General features: G+C 42.8%; 2 protein-coding genes across 3 annotated transcripts in view; both read right to left on the bottom strand.

The window, feature by feature from the left end:
• Position 1: 1 nt before the first annotated feature.
• On the bottom strand, positions 2–10,420 carry LOC106571913 (interferon regulatory factor 4). Of its 2 annotated transcripts, none has more exons than XM_014145471.2 (8): positions 9,955–10,420; positions 7,275–7,470; positions 7,072–7,157; positions 6,850–6,901; positions 6,656–6,718; positions 889–1,275; positions 536–654; positions 2–223 (listed from the first exon to the last, which is right to left on the bottom strand). In XM_014145471.2, exons 1-8 carry the CDS (start codon positions 10,126–10,128, stop codon positions 167–169), a joined length of 1,134 nt encoding a protein of 377 aa, XP_014000946.1. In that variant the 5' UTR covers positions 10,129–10,420; the 3' UTR covers positions 2–166. The 2 variants fall into 2 exon arrangements, with proteins under 2 accessions (XP_014000946.1, XP_014000943.1); XM_014145468.2 differs by having other exon boundaries at positions 6,656–6,754; positions 9,955–10,419.
• Positions 10,421–15,322: 4,902 nt separating this feature from the next.
• The window catches only part of LOC106571911 (bone morphogenetic protein 7), a 46,900-nt gene continuing 38,368 nt past the window's right edge, over positions 15,323–23,854 (bottom strand). Inside the window, exons 3-7 of the mRNA XM_014145466.2 lie at positions 19,949–20,097; positions 18,142–18,348; positions 17,059–17,135; positions 16,443–16,553; positions 15,323–16,243 (exon numbers count right to left, since the gene is read on the bottom strand). Coding sequence (XP_014000941.1) covers positions 16,094–16,243; positions 16,443–16,553; positions 17,059–17,135; positions 18,142–18,348; positions 19,949–20,097 — 694 coding nt within the window. The 3' untranslated portion in view covers positions 15,323–16,093. The remainder of the gene's footprint in view (positions 16,244–16,442; positions 16,554–17,058; positions 17,136–18,141; positions 18,349–19,948; positions 20,098–23,854) is intronic.

The raw sequence follows: 23,854 nt of genomic DNA, 5'->3' as shown, positions 1-23,854 counted from the left end.
ACCCCTCATCATGGCTGGCTAGACTGGGACAGGAGGGTACCAGGTGGGGATGTTCCTAAGGGGTTACTCAGAGATGGGTCCTGGTCTCATCAGTGCTGGGAGAGGGTTGTGACTGACCCTTTTCCTCCTCCCCCATGGTGATGTGTGTGTGAAGGCATGGTCTCTCTTATGGCCCAAACCTCTGGCACCTCTGCAGTAGGTTGACAGCAAACAGGGGCACTACCTGCACACCAACACACACACAGACAAGAAGACATTGTAACTGACTATGACTACAAGGACCTCTGCTGGTAGCTACTGCAGAATACATACAGTTTACTGCTCAAATGGGAGGGAAAGACCTGAATTGATAGAATGAAAAACGTTTTTCATATTAATACTATATAACAATATAATAACATTGTACAGACTATAAACATAATTACAAAATCAACATACTGTAAATATGGGCCCACTAAACTAGGCAAAGGTTCAGTTGCTGTAGCACAGGAAATCCCTAATCCACAGTGACCCCTGACCCCATTACATTAGCCACCTGTGCAATGATCAGCTTCCTAGTTTTCAGGGGGCTGGCGTCGGGAAACTCTTCCCCAAAGCAGAGGTCAATCTCATAGCGAGGTTTGGGTCCCACCCCCTTGAGAAAGTCCTGGAGCTCTGTGGGGAGAGAGAACGGGAGGGGTGGAGAGAGAGAACGGGAGGGGTGGAGAGAGAGAAGGGGATGGAAAGACAGAAGGGGAAGGATGGAGAGATAGATAATTAAAAAGGATGGAGAGACAGAAGGGGAAGGATGGAGAGAGAATAAGAGAGGGATTGATAGGGAGCCAGGTTCACTGTCTCACCATATCACATCTGTTTGCTACACAGAAGTTGTATTAGTGAAGCCCCTACCCTTCAGAAATACAGGTGTATTCAGCAGCTTGCAGGTCCTCTCTCTGTTTAGCTTGTTGGGCCTGTCTGTGTGCTGGGCCAGAGGGCCACTCCAGTATACCCTGCCCTGGCAGAACCTCTTGATAAACACCCCATCTGGAGCCACCCACACCAGGACACCCCTCTCCAAGTGGGGCAGCAGGCGGCCCATGGCCTCAGCGATACAGGGGGGCAGGTGGATGACCCCTGGAGGGGGGAAGGGGACCTGTTGGGCTGTGCAGGGGCCATAGATCCTCTCGTTCCCCAGGGGCACCTGACCATGTAGAATGAAACAGCCATCTGGGGTGCTGGTGGTCACATCCACTACTAGCTGGTCCTGGTAGAACAGACACACCCGCACACGGAAGTCTGGACACACGCAAACACAGACAAAAGCAATGCAAACACACACGCTAATTAAAGGTCCAAATGCAACCCTTTTTATCTCAATATCAAATAATTTCTGGGTAACAATTAAGTACCTTACCGTGATCGATTTCAATTAAAATGGTAAAAAATAAACAAAAATTGATTCTTAGGAAAGAGCTATTCTCAAGCAACAATTTTGCCAAAACTATCTGTGAGGTTTGGAACTCTCTTTTATCGCCTGGTGATGTCACCAGACAGTCCAAAACTCCATCCCACCGAAACAGACATACATTTCAGGCTCTTTTCCAACAGCTCTTACACTTAAAGGGCATTTTCCTCATTTTCACAATTTCACAGTATTATTCCAACCTCACAGTGTGGAAAAATATACAGTACTAGCCAAAAGTTGGACACACCTACTCATTATTAATTTTGACTATTTTCTACATTGTAGAATAATAGTGAAGACATCAAAACTGTGACATAACACATATGGAATCATGTAGTAACTAAAAAAGTGTTAAACAAACCTAAATATATTTGAGATTTGAGATTCTTCAAAGTAGCCACCCTTTGCCTTGATGATAGCTTTGGACACTCTTGGCATTCTCTCAACCAACTTCATTAATGCATTTCAATTAACAGGTGTGCCATGTTAAAAGTTGATTTGTGGAATTTCTTTCCTGTTGAGGACAGATGTTCCGCTAGCGGAACGCCTAGCCAATATCCAATGGAACAGCGTGGCGCGAAATACAAAACCTCAAAAATCCAATAATTTCTATTTCTATTTTACACCATTTTAAAGATACACTTCTCCTTAATCCAACCACATTGTCTGATTTCAAAAAGGCTTTACAGCGAAAGCAAAACATTAGACTATGTTAGGAGAGTACATAGACCAAAATAACCACACAGCCATTTTCCAAGCAAGGACATGTGTCAATAAAACCCAAAACACAGCTAAATGAAGCACTAACCTTTGACGATCTTCATCAGATGACACTCCTAGGACATCATGTTACACAATACATGTATGTTTTGTTCGATCAAGTTCATATTTATATCCAAAAACAGCATTTTACATTGGCGCGTGATGTTCAGAAAATGTATTCCCACCAAAAACTTCCGGTGAATTTACAAAAATACTCATCATAAACATTGACAAAATATATTATTAACAATTATTTAACCTGTTTAGGATAGGGGGCAGTATTTTCACGGCCGGATAAAAAACGTACCCGATTTAATCTGGTTATTACTCCTGCCCAGAAACTAGAATATGCATATAATTATTTTATTTGGATAGAAAACACCCTAAAGTTTCTAAAACAGTTTTAGAAACTTTAGGGTGTTTTCTATCCAAATAAAATAATTATATGCATATTCTAGTTTCTGGGCAGGAGTAATAACCAGATTAAATCGGGTACGTTTTTTATCCGGCCGTGAAAATACTGCCCCCTATCCTAAACAGGTTAAATAATTGTTAATAATATATTTTGTCAACGTTTATGATGAGTATTTTTGTAAATTCACCGGAAGTTTTTGGTGGGAATACATTGAATGGTGTCTGTGAGTATAACAGAACTCATATGGCAGGCCAAAACCTGAGAAGATTCCATACAGGAAGTGCCCTCTCTGACCATTTCTTGGCCTTCTATAGCCTCTTTATGGAAAATAGAGGATCTCTGCTGTAACGTGACATTTTCTAAGGCTCCCATAGGCTCTCAGAAGGCGCCAGAATGGGGAATGATGACTCTGCAGTCCCTGGGCGAAAAACAGTAGGGGATTTGGAAAGTGGTCGATCTGAGAACAATGACACGGGTGCGCGCGTGCATGTGACGACTCCATTTTACTTCTTTCAGTCTTTGAACGGATACAACGTATCCCGGTCGGAATATTATCACTTTTTTACGAGAAAAATCGCATAAAAATTGATTTTAAACAGCGGTTGACATGCTTCGAAGTACGGTAATGGAATATTTTGACATTTTTTGTCACGATACGTGCCGGCGCGCCACCCTTCGGATAGTGTCTTGAACGCAAGAACAAAACGCAGCTATTTGGATATAACTATGGATTATTTGGAACCAAAACAACATTGGGTGTTGAAGTAGAAGTCCTGGGAGTGCATTCTGACGAAGAACAGCAAAGGTAATCCAATTTTTCTTATAGTAAATCTGAGTTTGGTGAGTGCCAAACTTGGTGGGTGTCAAAATAGCTAGCCATGATTGGCGGGCTATCTACTCAGAATATTGCAAAATGTGCTTTCACCGAAAAGCTATTTTATAATTGGACACCGCGATTGCATAAAGGAGTTCTGTATCTGTAATTCTTTAAATAATTGTTATGTATTTTGTAAACGATTATCAAGAGTAATTGAGTAAATTCACCGGAAGTTTTCGGTGTGTTTGCTAGTTCTGAACGTTACATGCTAATGTAAAAAGCTGGTTTTTGATATAAATATGAACTTGATTGAACAAACCATGCATGTATTGTATAACATAATGTCCTAGAAATGTCATCTGATGAAGATCATCAAAGGTTAGTGCTGCATTTAGCTGTGGTTTGGGTTTATGTGACATATATGCTAGCTTGAAAAATGGCTGTGTGATTTTTTCTGGCTGGGTACTCTCCTGACATAATCTAATGTTTTGCTTTCGTTGTAAAGCCTTTTTGAAATCAGACAATGTGGTTAGATTAACGAGAGTCTTGTCTTTAAAATGGTGTAAAATAGTCATATGTTTAAGAAATTGAAGTTATAGCATTTCTAAGGTTTTTGTATTTCGCGCCACTCGATTCCACTGGCTGTTGACTGGGTGGGACGATTTCGTCCCACATACCCGAGAGAGGTTAAAGAATTATAGATACAGAACTCCTTTATGCAACCGCTGTGTCAGATTTTAAAATAGCTTTATGGCTAAAGCACATTTTTCAATATTCCGAGTACATAGCTCGCCATCACAGAAAGCTATACAGACACCCGCCAAGTTCGGGGCAACCTAAACTCAGAATTAGTATTAGAAATATGCTCTTACCTTTGCTGATCTTCGTCAGAATGCACTCCCAGGACTGCTACTTCCACAAGAAATGTTGATTTTGTTTGAAATAATCCATAGTTATGTCCAAATACCTCTGTTTTGTTCGTGCGTTCAGGTTGCTATCCAAAGGCTAGCGCGCGAGCGCAATTCGAGACACAAAAAGTCAAAATGTTCCATTACTGTACTTAGAAGCATGTCAAACGCTGTTTAAAATCAATCTTTATGGTATTTCTAACGTTCCAACTGGACAATAGCGTATTCATTCAAGGAGAAAAAGAATGAACAGCGGGCTCGCGTGACCGCGCATATCCAATCCCTTTGTTGCCAGGCAGACCACTCAGTAACTGAGCTCCTATACTCTGCCCAGTGACAGGAGAATCAAACCACTTTCTGAAGGCTTTAGACAGCCATTGGAAGCCTTAGGAAGTGCAACGTAACCGCACAGATACTGTAGTTTCGAAAGGGACTAGAAAGAAGAACTTCAATTCTCAGATCCTCCACTTCCTGGTTGACTTTTTCACAGGTTTTGCCTGCCATATGAGTTCTGTTATACTCACAGACACCATTCAAACAGTTTTATAAACTTCAGAGTGTTTTCTATCCAAATATACTAATAGTATGCATATTCTCATTTCTGGGCCAGAGTAGTAACCAGTTTAAAATGGGTACGTTTTTTCATCCGGCCGTGAAAATACTGCCCCTTATCCACATCAGGTTAATACGATTGAGCCAATCAGTTGTATGGTGACAAGGTATGGGTGGAATACAGAAGATAGCCCTATTTGGTAAAAGACCAAGTCCACATTATGGCAAGAACCGCTCAAAAAAGCAAAGAGAAACGACAGTCCATCATTACTTTATGACATGAATGTCACGCCCTGATCTGTTTCACCTGTCCTTGCGAACGTCTCCACCCCCCTCCAGGTGTTGCCCATCTTCCCCATTATCCCCTGTGTATTCATACCTGTGTTCTCTGTTTGTCTGTTGCCAGTTTGTCTTGTTTGTTAAGTCAACCAGCGTTTTTCTCAGCTCCTGCTTTTCCCAAGTCTCTCTTTTTCTCGCCCTCCTGGTTTTGACCCTTGCCTGTCCTGACTCTGAGCCCGCCTGCCTGACCACTCTGCCTGCCCCTGAGCCTGCCTGCTGCCCTGTACCATTGCCCCTACTCTGGATTACCAACCTCTGCCTGACCTGACCCTGAGCCTGCCTGCCGTCCTGTACCTTTGCCCCACTACTCTGGATTATTGACCCCTGCCTGCCTTGACCTGTCGTTTGCTTCCCCCTGTTGCTGTAATAAACATTGTTACTTCAACACAGTCTGCACTTGGGTCTTACCTGAAACGTTATAATGAAGGGCAGTCAATCTGGAACATTTCAATACAATTTCTTCAAGTGCAGTTGCAAAAACCATCAAGCGCTATGATGAAACTGGCTCTCCTGAGGACCGCCACAGAAAAGGAAGACCCAGAGTTACCTCAGCCTTAGAAATTCCAGCCCAAATAAATGCTTCACAGAGTTAAATTAACAGACACATTTCAACATCAACTGCTCAGAGGTGACTGTGAGTCAGGCCTTTGTGGTCGAATTGCTGCAAAGAAACAACTACTGAAGGATAAAAATAAGATGAGACTTGCTTGGGCCAAGAAACACAAGCAAAGCAAAGGACAGACCGGTGTAAATCTGTCCTTTGGTCTGATGAGTTCAACTTTGAGATTTTTGGTTCCAACCGCCCTGTCTTTATGAGACACAGAGTAGGTGAACGGATGACCTCTGCATGTGTGGTTCCCACCGTGAAGCATAGAGGAGGAGGTTCGATGGCATTCTGCAGTGATACGCCATCCAAACTGGTTTGCGCTTAGTGGGACTATCAATTGCTTTTAAACAGGACAATGACCCAACACACCTCCCGGCTGTGGACGGGCTATTTGACCAAAAGCAGCCAACATGTGATCAGCGTATGTGGAAACTCCTTCAAGACTGTTGGAAAAGCATTCCAGGTGAAGCTGGTTGAGAGAACGCCAAGAGCGTGCAAAGCTGTCATCAAGGCTAAGGGTGGCTACGTTGAAGAATCTAAAATATGAAATAATTGTTTAACACTTTTTTTGGTTACAACATGATTCCACGTGTTATTTCATCGTTTTTATGTCTTCACTATTATTCTACAATGTAGAAAATAGTAAAAATAAAGAAAACCCTTGAATGAGTAGATGTGTCCAAACTTTTGACTGGTACTGTATAAAACACAGGAAAATCACGTTTTTGATTGCATTGGGCCCTCAATCAATCAATCAATTAATCAAGCATTAACACACTCAAATTTGAATAACTGCAGTGTATTGTCTCACCAGAGATCTGTGGTGTGGGACTGAATATGGAGAAGGGAGCAGAGTTGTCCATCTGGGGAGTCCCTGTGTTGGAACAGTAGTATACATGGTCCAAACCCCCTTGACGGGAGAGAACACAAACACATATCATATCTAATTCGACATTGTTCAGTGATTCAGCTACCAGTCACACATACATGGAGGCTGATACTGACCACTAGGGTTGACTCTTCCATCCCTTTCCTCTAATTCCCTATGGCAGCCAAACTGAGGGGAAACACATATTCACAGCAAATCATCTGACTTGTTAAGGAACATTCAGTGCAAGTGTGCAAACCTCATCCCTACGTTATGTAAAGTTATTGCAAAAGGTGTCCTCTAGATGGCAGCAACTATGCACCTGTCATACAGCATTGAAAACAAAACCGTTGTGTTACCTGTGGATGGTGTGTGATGGTGTTCCTCAGGTGAGCACTGGAGCTCCTGGTCTGGATTATCACCTGACTATCAGTTTCAGGAGATTCTGAGAGAGCGAGAAGTAGGGTTTGAGAGTAATTAGTCACACTTTAAACCCATAAAGGGCTCTGAGCTCTCTAGACTCGTGCTTCATGAGAAGACTGAAAATGGAGGCTACTGGTACCTGAGTATCTGCCTGTCTCTGTCTCTACCTGGATATGGTAGGTCTTGTAGGGCTCGGAGACGTCCAGCTGGCTGCGCTCTGGGACCTCCTGGAAGTCTGTGCTCTTGTTGAGGGCACAGCGGAGACGAGTCTTCCAGGAAGTGGGGTCTGCCTTGTCCCTCCCCTCTCGATACTTCCCCTTATACACTGCCCACGCCTGGTAGATGGAAACACAACACATAAAGGTATGCATGCACACACACGCGCACACACACACACACACACACACACACACACACACACGCACACACACACACACACACACACAGATACACACAATATGAATAAGCATTTGAGTGCATATGAGTGCCAAATAAAACATAAAGAATAAGTTGGTGGCTTACACTGATGACTGAGTGTAAGCACGAGTTTCATTCCAAAATGCTATATATCCATTTTCAGATATGTTGGTAAATCAGCTTTTATTGTTTAAATATTATTTTTTTCACTATCTAATCAAGGCATGGCAATGACAGACGTATTTGGTTCAGAGGGGTTGGATGAAATGCGGAGGACCAATTTCAGTTGAATGCATTCAGTTGACTGGGTATCCCCTTTCCCTTAAAAATCATTAGATGGTTTCATTTCAGCATTTGCAAAATCCTATATATCTGCCTCACTCTCAGAGAAATAAGTAGTAGTGCTAGGTTTTACACAGTCATATTTAACAAATTATACATTGTGACATCAATATTCAAAAAATGTATTACAAAAGAATATGTACTATGAGACTAATATGTACTAGGTACTATGAGTACTATGAGATCTACATGATGTATAACATTTACATTTGACATTTTAATCATTTAGCAGATGCTCTTATCCAGAGTGACTTATGCAAGTGCATTCATTTATCTTAAGATAGCTACATTAGGTGAGACCACCAAATATCACAGTCAAATATAAATATACAGAATATGAACATTCCATTCCAGCATCAAACAAAAAAAAACATTTTCGTACACATCTAAATTCTGTTATATAAAATCTGAGAACAGTATTTTACACACATCCAAATCAATGCATTAATTTGGTCTATATCAATAACATTGATCAATCTACATTGAATTGGACAACATTTTGCCACATCACAGCACAAGTTTGATTTTGCATGGATCTTCTGGGGGTCTCTATTTGATGATGTTGTACAAATAATGTATAAAATAAGTTAAGAGTTATGTTTTTGATCCCTCTTTGCACATGTACCTAGACAAACATGCAAAAACATAACTGTAATCAAGATAAGCAAACTTAGGCATGCCACCAACAAATGCTGACACTACACATCCTGACTCTGCACAAGTGTGTCTGACCAAATTATGAAAGACAAGCATTGTACTTTTGAATTCCATAAAGTGAATGTGGAAGAGGTGAAAAAAAAAGTATTGTCTATCAACAATGACAAGCCACCAACTGACAATCTAGATGGGAAATTAGTGAGGATAATAGCGGACAATATTGCCACTCCTATTTGCCATATCTTCAATTTAAGCCTACTAGAAAGTGTGTGCCGTCGGGCCTGGAGGGAAGCAAAAGTCATTCCGCTACCCAAGAATAGTAAAGCCCCCTTTACTGGCTCAAATAGCCGAACAATCAGCCTGTTACCAACCCTTAGTAAACTTCTGGAAAAAATGGTGTTTGACCAGATACAATGCTATTTTACAGTAAACAAAGTCTGATAACAGACTTTCAGCACACTTACAGGAAAGGACATTCAACAAGCACTGCACTTACATAAATTACTGATTATTGGCTGAGATAAATTTAATATAAAAAGATTATGGGGGCTGTTTTGTTAGACTTCAGTGTAGCTTTTGACATTATTGATCATAGTCTGCTGCTGGAAAAACATGGTGTTATGGCTTTACACACCCTGCGATATAGTGGGTAAAGAATTACTTGTCTAACAGAACACAGAGGGTATTCTTTAATGGAAGCCTCTCCAACATAATCCAGGTAGAATCAGGAATTCCCCAGGTTAACAGTTTAGGCCCCTTACTTTTTCAATCTTTACTAATTACATGCCACTGGCTTTGAGTTTAGGAATTGGTGCCAAGGAATATGTTATTCCTAAATATTTCTAAAACTAAAAGCATTGTATTTGGGATAAATCCTTCACTAAACCCTAAACCTCAACTACATCTCGTAATGAATAATGTGGAAATTGAGCAAGTTGAGGTGACTAAACTGCTTGGAGTAACCATGGATTTGGGGTGGAAGATAGCCTAGTGGTTAGAGTGTTGGACTAGTAACTGGAATGTTGCAAGATCAAATCCCCAAGCTGAAAAGGTAGAAATATGTTGTTCTACCCCTGAACAAGGCAATTAACCCACTGTTCCTAGGCTGTCATTGAAAATAAGAATTTGTTCTTCACTGACTTGCCTAGTTAAATGAAGGTAAACTGTCATTGTCAAAATGTATTGATACAACAGTAGCTAAGATGGGCAGAAGTCTGTCCATAATAAAGTGCTGCTCTGCCTTCCTAACAACACTATCAACACCGAGCTGTCTGTTTAAACTACTAGGGCACCCATGCATAACCCATGCAGACCCCAGGAAGAGTAACTGCTGAGGCAGCAGCTAATGGGGATCCCTAATAAATACAAATACAAAATAGGCTAGAAACAATAAACATTCTAACCTTGAAAAGTGCTGCATCTTCATTCTGATTATAGTCCTGCTTTGCCGCGTGTTTCCATGGGATCCTGAACATGGTTTTGTTCTGGTTCTCCCAGATGAGTCCTGCGTACTTTCCGCTGTCTATCTGCGCTATCAGCCACTCTCTCAGATGCATGTTCTTGCCTGCCTTCTCCATCTTGAAAATACGTTTTAAATGAACACTTCAAAAAAAATATTCAAAGTCGTTATTGGACCACAAGTAGGCCAATTCACAATCACATGATCCCCTTTGTACATGTACCTACTGTAGACTAACAGGCAAAAACAACATGTATTTGTTTCAATAAGGCTATATCAATCTTTTCAACTATTTATTTTAGTTAAATTATGGCTAAATGTGCCCATGAAAGTAATCACCACGCATTGTTGGACGCCTTTCAAGACGAAAATGAAAGTAAGTGGGCTAAAGTTAGAATACTTTCAGTTTCCGACTAGATTTGTAGGCCTACATGCCATAGGCTCAGGTAGCTCTCAGAGTGCAGGGAGGTGTGAAGTTACAGTGAAAAGAAAGCGAGGTGTGAAGTAAAAAAAAAAAATCAACAAATCCATTGCTGGCACTTGCAAAACAAATGATTTGACTAGGAGATGTCTTGTAGAACATTATACAGTACTGTCCGTTATTGCATGCAGTGTGATAAATGTGATAGCCTATGTCTGAAACAACTGATCTCATAAAATGTTTCAAGTTTTATTAGTCGTACATACAGGACACACATGGTATACAAATCATCCAACTAAATGCTTATTTGCAGGTTCCTTCTTGACGATGCAACAACCGTGAGAAATAGTAAAAAACGAAGAATACGAACATATAGTAAATGGCCCAGTAGAATAGAATAAATATTTTAGCATAAGTATTACAGGAAGGCACAATTGGGGAAGGGGGCTGGGGGCAAGTGTATAAATTGAGCAGTGTAGTAAGAGTCTGGTAGCAGCAGTTGAGATGTGTGCCAGTAGTGGTGTGTGGATAAAATCACTGAGGAAGCCAAGCCGGTAAAAAAAGCTGTATTACAACCTACTGTACAGTATGTTGTGATAATTGCATTGTTTTCTCTATAACCCATTCCTTGTCTTTTTTGTTGTCACGGCCTTATTGCATATCACAGCGGCGTATGAACAAATGAGTTATAGAGAGAACAACGCAATGATCACAACATACTGTTGGTTGTAATATGGCTTTTTTACTGGCTTGGAATCCTTAGTGATTTGACCCACGCACTGCTACTGATCTGAAGTTATGTATTATTAGTTATTAGTTAGGCATAACTATCAGAGCAGTTTCTTTTCCTCATGACTGAGTAGCCTAGGCTTTCCCTTTGCCTTCGTCATGCGGTGGATGGAGCATGCACCACAGTCATCCTCTTTCAGGATGAGTAGCTAAATATTATTTTCATGAAAGGGTTGTGGAACTCTCCGGGTCGCAATACATAAATCATGAATATGATTGTAGCCCATTAAAAAGACATAGTAAAATGACATTAAAAGAGAGAGGAGGTATTTATCAAATGACTGTATATCAATTTATTCAATATTTATCCGATATTCACTGCAGTGAACGACCCATAGCTTGGTTGAAAGTAACTGAAAACATTGAAATACATTTCTAGTAGTTAAAAGCTGTCCTGTGAGAAATTATGCCTCTCTATCCTCGCCCAGTCTGTGTGGAGAGGTACTGAGATGAGAGGAGTGGAGAGAGTGGAAGAAGCCCCTCAGATTGGATTGAGGGGACCCCCCTATCCCTTGAAATGAATGTGCATTATAAACTAGGTGGTTCGAGCAGTGAATGCTGATTGGCTGACAGCCGTGGTATATCACGGGTATGACAAAACATTTCTTTTTACTGCTCTAATTACGTTGTTAACCAGTTTATAACAGCAATAAGGCACCTCAGAGGTTTGTAGTATATGGCTAATATAACACGGCTAAGGGCTGTATCCAGGCACTCCAAGTTGCGTCGTGTTAAGAACAGCCCTTAGCCGTAGTATGTTGGGCCATATACCACACCTCCTCGTGCATTATTGCTGAAATAGCCCCCTGATCACCACATCTGTCATGTTGAGTAGTCATGTTGTTTCACATTCACAACCTGGAAATACACACTTCCTTTAAAATGTTAAGATGGGTGGGTGTGTGTGTACGGGTGTGTACACGTGTTTCTCTGTCCGCTATAGGTTTAGTTTCCTGTTCTTAACCACAGCGGTAACAATGAAGATTCATTTAGCCTCTGATGCAAAGAAATACAATCAGACAAAGTTACAACAAATTAGCACCCAAAATATATATTTGATTTGATCTACAATGAATTCATTCTTGTTGACAAATAGATATGGAGTGTATTCCAACAACATTAAAATTGCCCTTTACTCTTTTGTCCTTGGCTGTCTCAGTATTCACATTCCTTAGACTCTCTAGGAGGCTATCTCACCTTTATGTGAATCGTTGTGTTTCTACAGTATATTTAGCATTTTGTAAAAAAAAAAAATTGGAAATCACTTTTAAAAGGTAAAACACACACACACACACACACACACACACACACACACACACACACACACACACACACACACACACACACACACACACACACACAGTATAATGGCTTCTGATTGGCTAAGATCTAACTTGCCCACACACTGAAAGCTGATAACACAAATTTCATATGAAAGTGAACGTGTGAATTAAGAGGATTGTTATTTAAAGTCTCATGCTCCTTTTAATACCAGCAATGAAAAAGAGGACGCATTACTTTCATTCAGACCAACTGGACAAAGTAGAGTCAGTTGGTCTTGTCTGAAATCTGGCTTGCCTACTATTTACTTCAACTGCATACTGTGTACTAATTGTACTACATACTATTTATAACGTACTCTTAAGTGCAAACGAGTGCAGAAAGCAACACATTTTAACATACTAGGCTCATCCATACTGAGAATGCTTCATCTAATGCGCAGTTGCGTTGATTCCCACCATTGGTTCATTTTGGTACAGTGCCTTCACTGATCATCAACTGTTGTGAAACGCACGTGAGTCTGGAAAGGCTCTTCCTCAGAAATGTGCAGCAAATTCTACTAGTTGAAAAGTCGAAAAAGAGTATGACATCCTGGCATTTAAAGCATACTACATTTTCTAAATGTCACATACTGTAAAATGTTCTATTTTTGTATACCCAAAATGCCTGCTATTTAGATCGCAAGAAGGGGTATTTGGACACGACCAATGTCATTGTGAATGTCTGGCCTCCCGAAAGTACAAGAACAAGGACCGTTGAGCTCATATTACACACAAACACACACGCACACACACAGATACACACACACACACGATCTTCACCACCAGAGGGCAGGTCTCCCTTTCCCTATGTCCAGCTTAGAGCAGCTCAGAGTAGAGGAGCAAGTGTGTGTATGTGTCTGCGGCATAATTGTGAGTGTGTATATGTATGGGGTCATCAAGTGTCAAACTCTGGGGGGGAAGCAAATAAACAGAACTGTTCCCTTTCTTCATCAGTCTGATGAGGTAACAGTGGAGCCTGTAGGGACATAAAACAATGTGACACCAGAAGGAAGTCAGAGAGAGAGGTGGTGATGGATGGGTGGGCCATAGAGATCACTCATTCATTTCTACAGGGGGTTGGTGCTTGGCAGTGCTGCTGGAGGTTAGGTCTTGAGGATGGAGGGTTGATGAGGGCTAAAGACAGGCAGTGTTCAGGGTCAAGTTTGGGGGCAGGCAGCAAGGGGGCAGTGCTGGGAGAGGCAGGGGGTGGGAGTAGGGGAGTAAAGCTTCTGGGTGCAGAGGATTGAGAGCCATATTATCACTCTATTGACCTCTGACACCTGTGGTCTGGCATACACCGGGGCTGGTTCCATTCTAACTCAGTAACTTCATTTCAATGGAATTGGTCCCAACGTTTCTCTAGGTCGTTATAGATTGCTATATGTAAAAGTTTTGACCTAGAGGAGGCTGAAACATTGCCCTGTTCTCCAGACTCTTGGCATGAAACACGCACACACATACACACAGGCTAAGTTTAGCTGCATTAAGAAGTCTGCGAATGGCGAGGAGCACTAATCCAAGCCAGGCCATGTAATAAACAGGATGCTGGAAAAGACAGAGGGGAGAAAAAAGAGGCAATGGGGACGAGGAGAGAGGAAAGAGAAGAGAGAGAAGAGAGGAAAGGGGTGATGAGTGAGAGGGGATAGGAAAGACGAGAAAGGGGAGAAAGCAAAGAGAAGAGAGGAAAAATCCAGAGCTGAGGAAATAGGGGAATGGGGGGGGTAGGAGAGGGGTGGTAGAAATCCACTACCAGACAGTCAGTGATGCTTCCTCCGATTTTATTGAACCAGTTTTGCAGTAAAACAAAGACTGTTGTGAGTGAACAAGATGCTGCGTTGGCAGAGAGTACCAGCCTCAGCTCTCAATAAATAGTCTCTTAAATAAGGAAGAGATAGACATCAGACTTTACAGAAGAGGATAAAACGACAGACCATCCTAAAACCACCTGGCACACAACAGACTCGTGGTGCTCAAGGTAATGGTACACACACACACACACACACACACACACACACACACACACACACACACACACACACACACACACACACACACACACACACACACACACACACACACACACACACACACACACACACACACACACACACACACCCTAGACACAATCTCTCTCTCTTTCATTCCCCAATCTTTCTCTTCCTTTTGTTTTTCTGAAACACCCCCTGTATTATTGCTTTTTATTGTAAAAAAAACTTTCAAGTCAAAGCCTAGTTTCTAAAGAGAGCTACAGTATATGAATGCATTTTCATTCTGAAAATATTTTTTATGTCATTTGCATTATCCAATACGCTAGTGTGCGTATGACATCAGAACATGTCTTTAAGACAATGTTTGGAATACGGAGAGGAACATGCTGAGTTATTTCCCATGACAAGGCTGTAGTGATAGGTCCATGCTGATGATAGATTTAGCACTGTTACTGAGCAGGAAAAACAAATCTCAGAGCTAGCATGGTGAGAAACAAAGGAGAGAAGAGAGAGAGCGAGAGAGGGAGGGAGAGAGAGAGGGTGGGGAGAGAGAGAAAGGGCGAGAGAGAGAGAGAGAGAGAGGGTGGGGAGAGAGAGAAAGGGCGAGAGAGAGAGAGAGAGAGAGAGAGAGAGAGAGATGGGGGAGAGAGAGAGAGAGAGAGAGGGTGGGGAGAGAGAGAAAGGGAGAGAGAGAGAGAGAGACAGAGAGAGAGAGAGAGAGAGAGAGAGGGGGGAGAGAGAGAGAGGGTGGGGAGAGAGAGAAAGGGAGAGAGAGAGAGAGAAAGAGAGAGACAGCGGAAGAGAGAGAGAGAGAGAGAGACAGAGAGAGAGAGAGAGAGAGAGAGGGTGGGGAGAGAGAGAAAGGGAGAGAGAGAGACAGAGAGAGAGAGAGAGAGAGAGAGAGAGGGGTCTTTGTGCTGTACTGTGTGATGAGTGGGACCCAAGGTAAAGAGCTGCATAAAATACAGTACATGCGCAGGTAGACACAGGAGAAAAACCCTTAACATGCCCAAGACCAGGAAATAAATACACTTCTCTGTGTTTAAAAAACTATTTACACAGTATTGTCCATGAAGAGTCCATAGAGCATCCACACTTCCTATAGCCTTTCAGTCATAAAAAACATACAAATACGTAATCAATCAAAAATATCTAGAAAAACAGAGTGAAATACAATAAAAAACATTTAAATGAACAAAAGATTGTTGACTGTGTATTACTATACAATCACTGCTTAAAATGTCTCATACACAGTAGAAAGCACAGGAAGTATGTGTGTGTGTGTGTGTGTGTGTGTGTGTGTGTGTGTGTGTGTGTGTGTGTGTGTTCCAGGTTGAACTCAATAAGCATGATCGTCTGCCCGGTCCTCATGTAGCTCCCGTCCAGGAGCTCAGCAAGGCACTCTGGGAAATGTAGTCCATTCATGTGTCCATTCAGGTGAATCTGGGGAAGAAAGTCTAGAGTCTCGATGAAAGTGACCTGCGTAGATGTGTGCGTGAGTGTGTGTGTGTGTGTGTGTGTGTGTGTGTGTGTGTGTGTGTGTGTTGAGAGGTTGGCTGTAGTCTAATGGCAGCCACAGGCTCTGACCACCATATTGCGGTACTTCTTGAGGATGACATTGGAGCTGTCGTCAAAGTAGAGCACCGAGATGGCATGGAGCTGGGTTGGGGCACAGCAGGGCTTAGGAATGGTGTCTGGGTTTATTAGGTGGACCTGCACAGGGAAAGGGGACAAGGACAGGGAGTAGAAAGGTGGGGGTTGGAGTAAGGGAGACAACATCAAGTGAAAAGAACTAAATGGAGATATGATAGCATGTTAATGCATTTGTCTTTGTGTGGATGCTCTCTAGTACATTGACTGTATGAATGATACAAAGGATAATAGAAAGTAACGATTATTCTTAGTTACTCACTAGTGTTTGCACGATGGCATGGTTTGTGGCATTCATATAGGAGTTGAGAGGGAAGGCACACTCTCCCTCACAGTAGTACGCTGCATAGCCCTCTGGAGCTATGATCCAGTCCTGAGAGAGGGAGGGAGAGAGAGAGAGAGAGAGAGAGAGAGAGAGAGAGAGAAAGAGGGTAGGGAAATAAAGAGAGAGAAAGAGAGAGAGATGGCAGATAAAGAGAGAAATCCTCCATGTGAATGTGTAATCAGCATGCAATACATTCCACGGTAGTCATGGTAGTAGTAACAACAAGCCTCCTGGTTCTAAACTCTGAACTAACTGTGCATATTTTACTGTGGAGCCTTAGTAAGGCAATAAGTCTGCACCTCTCCTTAGCATATCCTACTGTTTACCCAGCTGTTGAAGTGGATATCATGGACAACATTGAGCCCTGTAAATCACTTTCGATTTAGGTCTCTGCTAAGAAAAGACATTAGGGAGGACAGGGAGGAAAATAGTAGTGAGAAAGAGTTAAAGGCAGGAGAGTGAGAAAAAAAGGAGAGATAGTGAGGGAGGATGAAAGAAAAGGAGAGGAAGCGAAGGGGGAGAAATAGAGGAATGTGTGGGGTGCACTCGGTACCTGCCACCCCAGATCTCTGAAGCTGACGTAGAGCTCGTGTTTCTTACATGCCTGCTTCTGATCAGCACTGCTGTTCTCTGGGGGAGAGAGAAAGAGGGGTGTAAACATTGTCAATATTATTGCATGGAAACATAGAACCTTACTGTACATGGAATCAGTCTATGTTGTATAGGCCTAAACCTTCAGGGGTAGTTCAAGGTTTAGGGACCTTGACCCTGTGCCTTCTGTATCCTTTGCGGCTTCCACGGCATAGAACACATGTGAGAGGGGACAAAGAGCCTGCACCCATCTCTTTCACCACTCTGTTCTTTCCCCTCTCTTTTCCATTCTCTCTCTCCCTCCACCCCTCCCTCCCTCTGGTAACCCGTAACCCTCACGGGTTCTGTGGAACATAAGTTTGTCCCAGTCAGTTGTTCGGATTGGGAATGATCATGAACGACTGGTTCTCATCAACTCTTAAAAAAAGACCATTCAAACTTCCAAACAGGCCCATTTGGCCCATGTGTGCTAGGCTGGTCCAGCCCCCACTCCCCTCACACACAGTGCAGATGTACTCTGCCACAAACGTGGGCCCTGCCTTCGCTTCATGTCGGGTTCTTGGCCCTGTCTGTCCACTCCGTAAGGCTTGTGTAAATAAACACGCCAGTTATTTGAAGCCCAGGCATTATGGTGTAATGTTTCAGAGCTCTGCATAAACACAGCGCTCTCACACCTCACACCGTAAGGCCCCTATGAACTATGTACACTCTGTTACGGGAGGTTCAGAAAAAATACATTCTCAGAGTGGTTTGGAGGGGGAAAATGTGTGTGAGTTGTGAGTGTATGTGTGCGTGTGTGCGCGCTCGCATGTGTGTGTGAGTTGTGTGTGTATGTGTGTGTGCGTGCGTGTGTGTTTATTGGCCCTTGAAGATATGTGGAGAATTCTGGTAAGGAGTCTGTATTAGACAGCAACAGCTCTGGCCTCCATCTGTCTCTCATTTCACCTGGAGCCAGCCATCACTACACCAGCGTCTACCAACATATCACAACGGCATTTCACTGCATTCCCTAAGCTTCCCTTACTCCTCATCCCCCAGTCCCTACCTGCAATGTTGGCCACACGCAGTGCCTCCTGGCCCTTGTTGGCCCCTTTGGAGCGGTTGGGGTTGCGTTGTTTGGTGCCCCCTGTTGCTGAGCGGATGCTGCGCAGGTGCACCTCGGTGGCTTTGAAGAAGGCCACCATGAAGGGCTGTTTATTCTGAGGACCACTGCGGCCGATCAGCCCTGCCAACCGCGGGTTCACACTCACACCTGCAGGGAGAGACACAGTGGACAGAGGGTCAGAGACATTGCCTGTGTGTGTGTGTGTGTGTGTGTGTGTGTGTGTGTGTGTGTGTGTGTGTGTGTGTGTGTGTGTGTGTGTGTGTGTGTGTGTGTGTGTGTGTGTGTGTGTGTGTGTGTGTGTGTGTGTGTGTGTTTCAAGTAGTATTAGTCGTATGTACAGGATACACATGGTATACACCGTCCAATGAAATGTTTACTTGTATCATGTGTGTGTGTGTGTGTGTGTGTGTGTGTGTGTGTGTGTGTGTGTGTGTGTGTGTGTGTGTGTGTGTGTGTGTGTGTGTGTGTGTGTGTGTGTGACTGTGTATCTAAAGTGTGTGTGGTCCACTCAGTCTCTAATGAGAACCATTTCTTTAGTCTGTGTAATCCTGAAATGGATGTTTTCCCAAATATGAGGTTTTCCTCCCTAAATGCCATTCTTTCTCTCTCTCTCTTTCTCTCTCTCTCTCTCTGTCTCTCTTGTTCTCTTGTTCACTCCCAGTTTAGACCTTGGAAACGTCAAGATCCAAAGTAGTACCACACATCAAAGAGAAACACTCTCTCCCAATGGATCTGACTGTGTCTAGGGTGTGTGTGTGTGTGTGTGTGTGTGTGTGTGTGTGTGTGTGTGTGTGTGTGTGTGTGTGTGTGTGTGTGTGTGTGTGTGTGTGTGTGTGTGTGTGTGTGTGTGTGTGTGTGTGTGTGTGTGTGATGTTCACTCAGAGGAATGTGCCTGTGATGATGGTGCCGAGGTAAACTCAGGTTGCCAGCAGCCCACGGCAACAGGACATCCCACGCGCCTGTCAGCACACGCCTGCCCATACTCCCTCCCAACACACGCACACACACAAAGACATACACACATACACACACAGTCCCTAACATGAGACTGTGTCTGTTTTTCTCAACCTAACATCCTGCTATCATCACTGAGATAACAGTCTCCTCAGAAACACTGTCATGCAGTGCTACTGATGATGCTGCTGCTGTTGTTATTGTTAGTCGGTGAGATACATCCTGCCATCCTGATATATCCTCAATAGAAATATATCCACGCTACATGTTGTTTGTTTTAATCTCTTCTGAATGGCTCGTAATGATGATGAGGGTACAGTGAATGATGTTAAATAATGAAGGCCTGTATTCTCTATCAATGTGTTCTGTCTCTGTGCTGTGTGCTGGTAGAGCATGTGACATTGGTATGCACTGAGGTCATACTGTTCATGCGGTCTCGTGTCCTTAAATGAATCCAGACAAATAAAGAGGTGTAATGGGTTCACACTCAAAAATATGTTGCATAAAGGTTACTTCATTATTCAATGTTTTGAATTAGTTGCACTGCATCAGGGACAGCGTACACACACGTTTCGGGAACCCTATCCCTGACGCAGTGAAAATAATGAAAAAACATAGAATAATGTAGTAAGCTTCATGCAACATCTTTTTGGGGGACCTGATCCTAGATCAGTACTCAGACGCTATATTGATATGGGCCAATGTGCCTATTGGGTTTGAACCCTCATACAGTTGTTGTGATTTAGAGAGCTCCCTCTGGGTGCTGGACCTGCTTCTAAGACACTCTACTCACCGTCAGTGCTCTCCAGAGCCAGCTGCAGGCCCAGGTTGTGTCCAGGGTTCAAGACCCATTGGTTACTGGTCACTGTCAAGTCAAACACCAGCCAGCCGTCCTCAGCCGCCCAGATGACCCTCGAGTCCAACAGAAACAGGTCTGACTCCCTGGAGGAGAAACACACACACGCATGAGTAAAAACACACAGACAATCACACAGACAAACACACAGACACATTCACACACAAGCCTGCATACTTAGAAAGGACGTTTGATTGTGTGAGGTTAAGCGAGTGAAGCATGCAACTGAGGAGAATAGCGAGTGAGGGAGCAAGATTAGGGTGATAGAGAAATAGAGGGAGAAAGAGAGGGAGGGAGGGGTCCAGATGGCGAGGCCCAGGGGAACACTTCATTCCCTTAATTGACAATAATGGCTTTATAAACGACTGCATACTGAACACACTGTCCATCACACACTGGAATTAACGGGGACAGCCAGAGAGAGGGAGAGGCAGGGAAAGAAACAGAGAATGAGGGAGAGAGAGAGAGAGAGGCAGAGAGAGAGAGAGAGAGAGAGAGAGAGAGGCAAAGAGAGAGAAAGAAAGAGAGAGCAAGAAAGAGAGAGCAAGGCAGAGAAAGAAACCGAGAACAAGGGAGAGTGAGAGAGAAAGAGAGAGAGGCAGAGAAAGAGAGGCAGAGAGAGAGAGAGAGAGAGAGAGAGAGACTCGTACATTTCCTCAGTGAAAACAATGTACTGAGCAAATGTCAAATTGGCTTTTTTCCAAATTACATTACGACAGACCACGTATTCAGCCTGCACACCCTAATTGACAAACAAACAAACCAAAACAAAGGCAAAGTCTTCTCATGCTTTGTTGCTTTCAAAAAAGCTTTCATCTCAAATTGGCATGATGGTCTATTATACAAATTGATGGAAAGTGGTGTTGGGGGAAAAACATACAACATTATCAAATCCATGTATTCAAACAACAAGTGTGTGGTTAAAAGTGGCTAAAAACACACATATTTCTTTACACAGGGCTGTGGGGTGAGACAGGGCTGCAGCTTAAGCCACACCCTCTTCAACATATATATCAATGAATTGGCGCGAGCAGCTATTCCCAAACTGGGGTACGCAATGCCGTCGGGGGTACGCCAAATAAAAATGTGATACACATTTTAAAACAGTGCATTTAGATTTTCCAACAGGGCTATACATTTGGGTGATGTTTTTTCTCGCCTGAGTAGCCTCTTATCACTGCCAAAAATTAAATTAAACCATCTAGTGTTCAATCAAAATAACAACACAATGGCAAATACAGGTAGCCTAGTCAAATAATTAACATCCAATCACATTAACCATTACACTCTCGCGGGAATTCCACTAACGGTCCGTATGTAGCCAAACGTAGCTACTGCTCATTCCGTTTGCTCGAAAATGTATAAATGGTAAAAAAGAAAGTAAGGAGACACATACCAGCTCTACTGGTAGTACTGCTACTACCAGCAGTACTACACCTGCACCTATCAATGACACAAGTTGTTCAGCTTCCATGAGCACATCCAAGCAACAGTAATTCTACATTTGTTGTTAGCCCAGCTAGCATGGACACTGACAGTTGTGAATCTGATGCAGCCGAAGAGCTACTGCCCCCTTACCCAGGAAAGCACCGACAGGGACGTTGGACCATCGAAGAAGCGCAAATATGATGAGAACTACATTGATTTTGGGTTCACTTATATTGGGAGTAGTGTCTTTCCTCAGCCACAGTGTGTTATATGTGCAAACGTACTATCTCACAACTTAATGAAACATTTAGAAACAAAACATGACGATTTGAAAAATAAGCCGCTGGAGTTTTTGGAGCGAGAATTAAGACGACTTTCGAGTAGTAAGACATGTATAAAAGCAACAAATACCATTAATAAGAAGGGGCTAAAAGCTAGGCTAGGACAGGCAAGCCCCATACTATTGTGGAGGACTTAATTATACCTGCTGCCGTGGATATGGCTAAGACAATGCTGGGGGAAAAGGCCAAAAAAACTATACAGACAATGCTGTGAGGATCGACGCTGGAGGCAGGTAACAGGTACAGAGACAACATTTATTAAACAACAGAAATGAAACAGGACAGGAACAGCGTCTGGACAGGGGACGAAATAACGCCATCAATGCTGACACAGGGAACAAACGGGGGAGCAGACAATTATAGACGGGCAATCAACAACATGAAGGAGTCCAGGCGTGTCAAACGAGCGCTGCTGTGCGTAATGATGGTAACAGGTGTGCGTAATGAAGAGCAGCCTGGCACCCTCGAGCACCAGAGAGGAAGAGCGGGCGTAGGTGTGACAAACACCTACATCAAACAACCCTGTTTCGCGGCGCATCAGTGACATGGCAGGAGATGTTTTGAAACAATTACTGCTTCGCATACAAGCAAGTGAATTCTATGCATTACAGCTGGATGAGTCAACAGACGTGGCGGGACTGGCACAGCTCCTGGTATATGTCCATTACGTTTATAGGGGGTAAATTAAGGAAGACATCCTCTTCTGCAAACCACTGGAAACCAGGACAACAGGAGAGGATATTTTTAAAGTGCTGGCTCGCTTTGTGACATCAAATGGACTTTGGTGGTCAAGATGTGTTGGTATCTGTACTGATGGTGCAAAATCCATGACAGTGAGACAGAGATGAGTGGTAACACGCATGCAAGCAGTTACTCCTGATGCCACTTGGGTACACTGCATCATCCACTGAGAGGCTCTTGCTGCCAAGGGAATGCCTGACAGCTTGAAAGACGTTTTGGACACTACAGTGAAAATTGTTAACTTTGTTAAAGCAAGGCCCCTGAACTCTTGTGTATTTTCTGCATTATGCAATGTAACGCTTTTACAACACACAGAAGTGTGCTGGTTATCAAAGTGCAAAGTATTGACACATTTTTTGGAATTAAGAGACAAGCTTAAAGTTTTCTTTACTGACCATAATTTTCACTTGTCTGACCGCTTGCATGATGATGAGTTTCTCACACGACTGGCCATTCTGGATGATGTTTTTTCTCACCTGAATGATCTGAATCTAGGATTGCAGGGACTCTCCGCAACTATATTCAATGTGCGGGACAAAATGGAGGCTATGATTAATAACCTCTTAAGGATCTACAGGATCGTGTCCCACCCTCAGGACGGTTGAGCTAACGTGCGCTAATGTGATTAGCATGCCGTTGTAAGTAGCAAGAACATTTCGCAGGACAAAGACATATCTTATATGGGCAGAAAGCTGCATTGTCCAATTTACAGTAGCTATTACAGTGAAAACATACCATGCTATTATTTGAAGCGATTTAACAGGTATGTACTTGAAAATGTATATATTAACCAATTAGGCACATTTTAGCAGACTTGATACAACATTTTGAACAGAAATGCAATGGTTCATTGGATCAGTCTAAAGCTTTGCACATACACTGCTGCCATCTAGTGGCCAAAATCTAAATTGCACCTAGAGTCCTAAGTCAGATAATGGCCTTTCTCTTGCATTTCAAAGATGATGGAACAAATAAAAATACAAAAAAATGCATGTTTATTTCTTTGTATTATCTTTTATCAGATCTATTGTGTTATATTCTCCTACATTAATTTCACATTTCCACAAACTTCAAAGTCTCTCCTTTCAAATGGTATCAAGAATATGCATATCCTTGCTTCAGTTCCTGAGCTACAGGCAGTTAGATTTGGGTATGTCATTTTAGGCAATTCTTTTTAAAAAGGGTCCGATCCTTAAGAGGTTTTTGGAACTCTTTTGTGTCTGCATTAACAAGGACAACACACAGGTCTTTCCATTGTTGTATGATATTTTGTGTGCAAATTAACTCTAGTTTACGGACAATGCCAAATGTGAGTTGGGTGCGCAATTATGCA

Source organism: Salmo salar, chromosome ssa15, assembly GCF_905237065.1.
Source record: "Salmo salar chromosome ssa15, Ssal_v3.1, whole genome shotgun sequence".
Taxonomy (NCBI): domain Eukaryota; kingdom Metazoa; phylum Chordata; class Actinopteri; order Salmoniformes; family Salmonidae; genus Salmo; species Salmo salar.
Note: the sequence above shows the minus strand (reverse complement) of the source record. Positions and strands in the feature narration are given on the sequence as shown.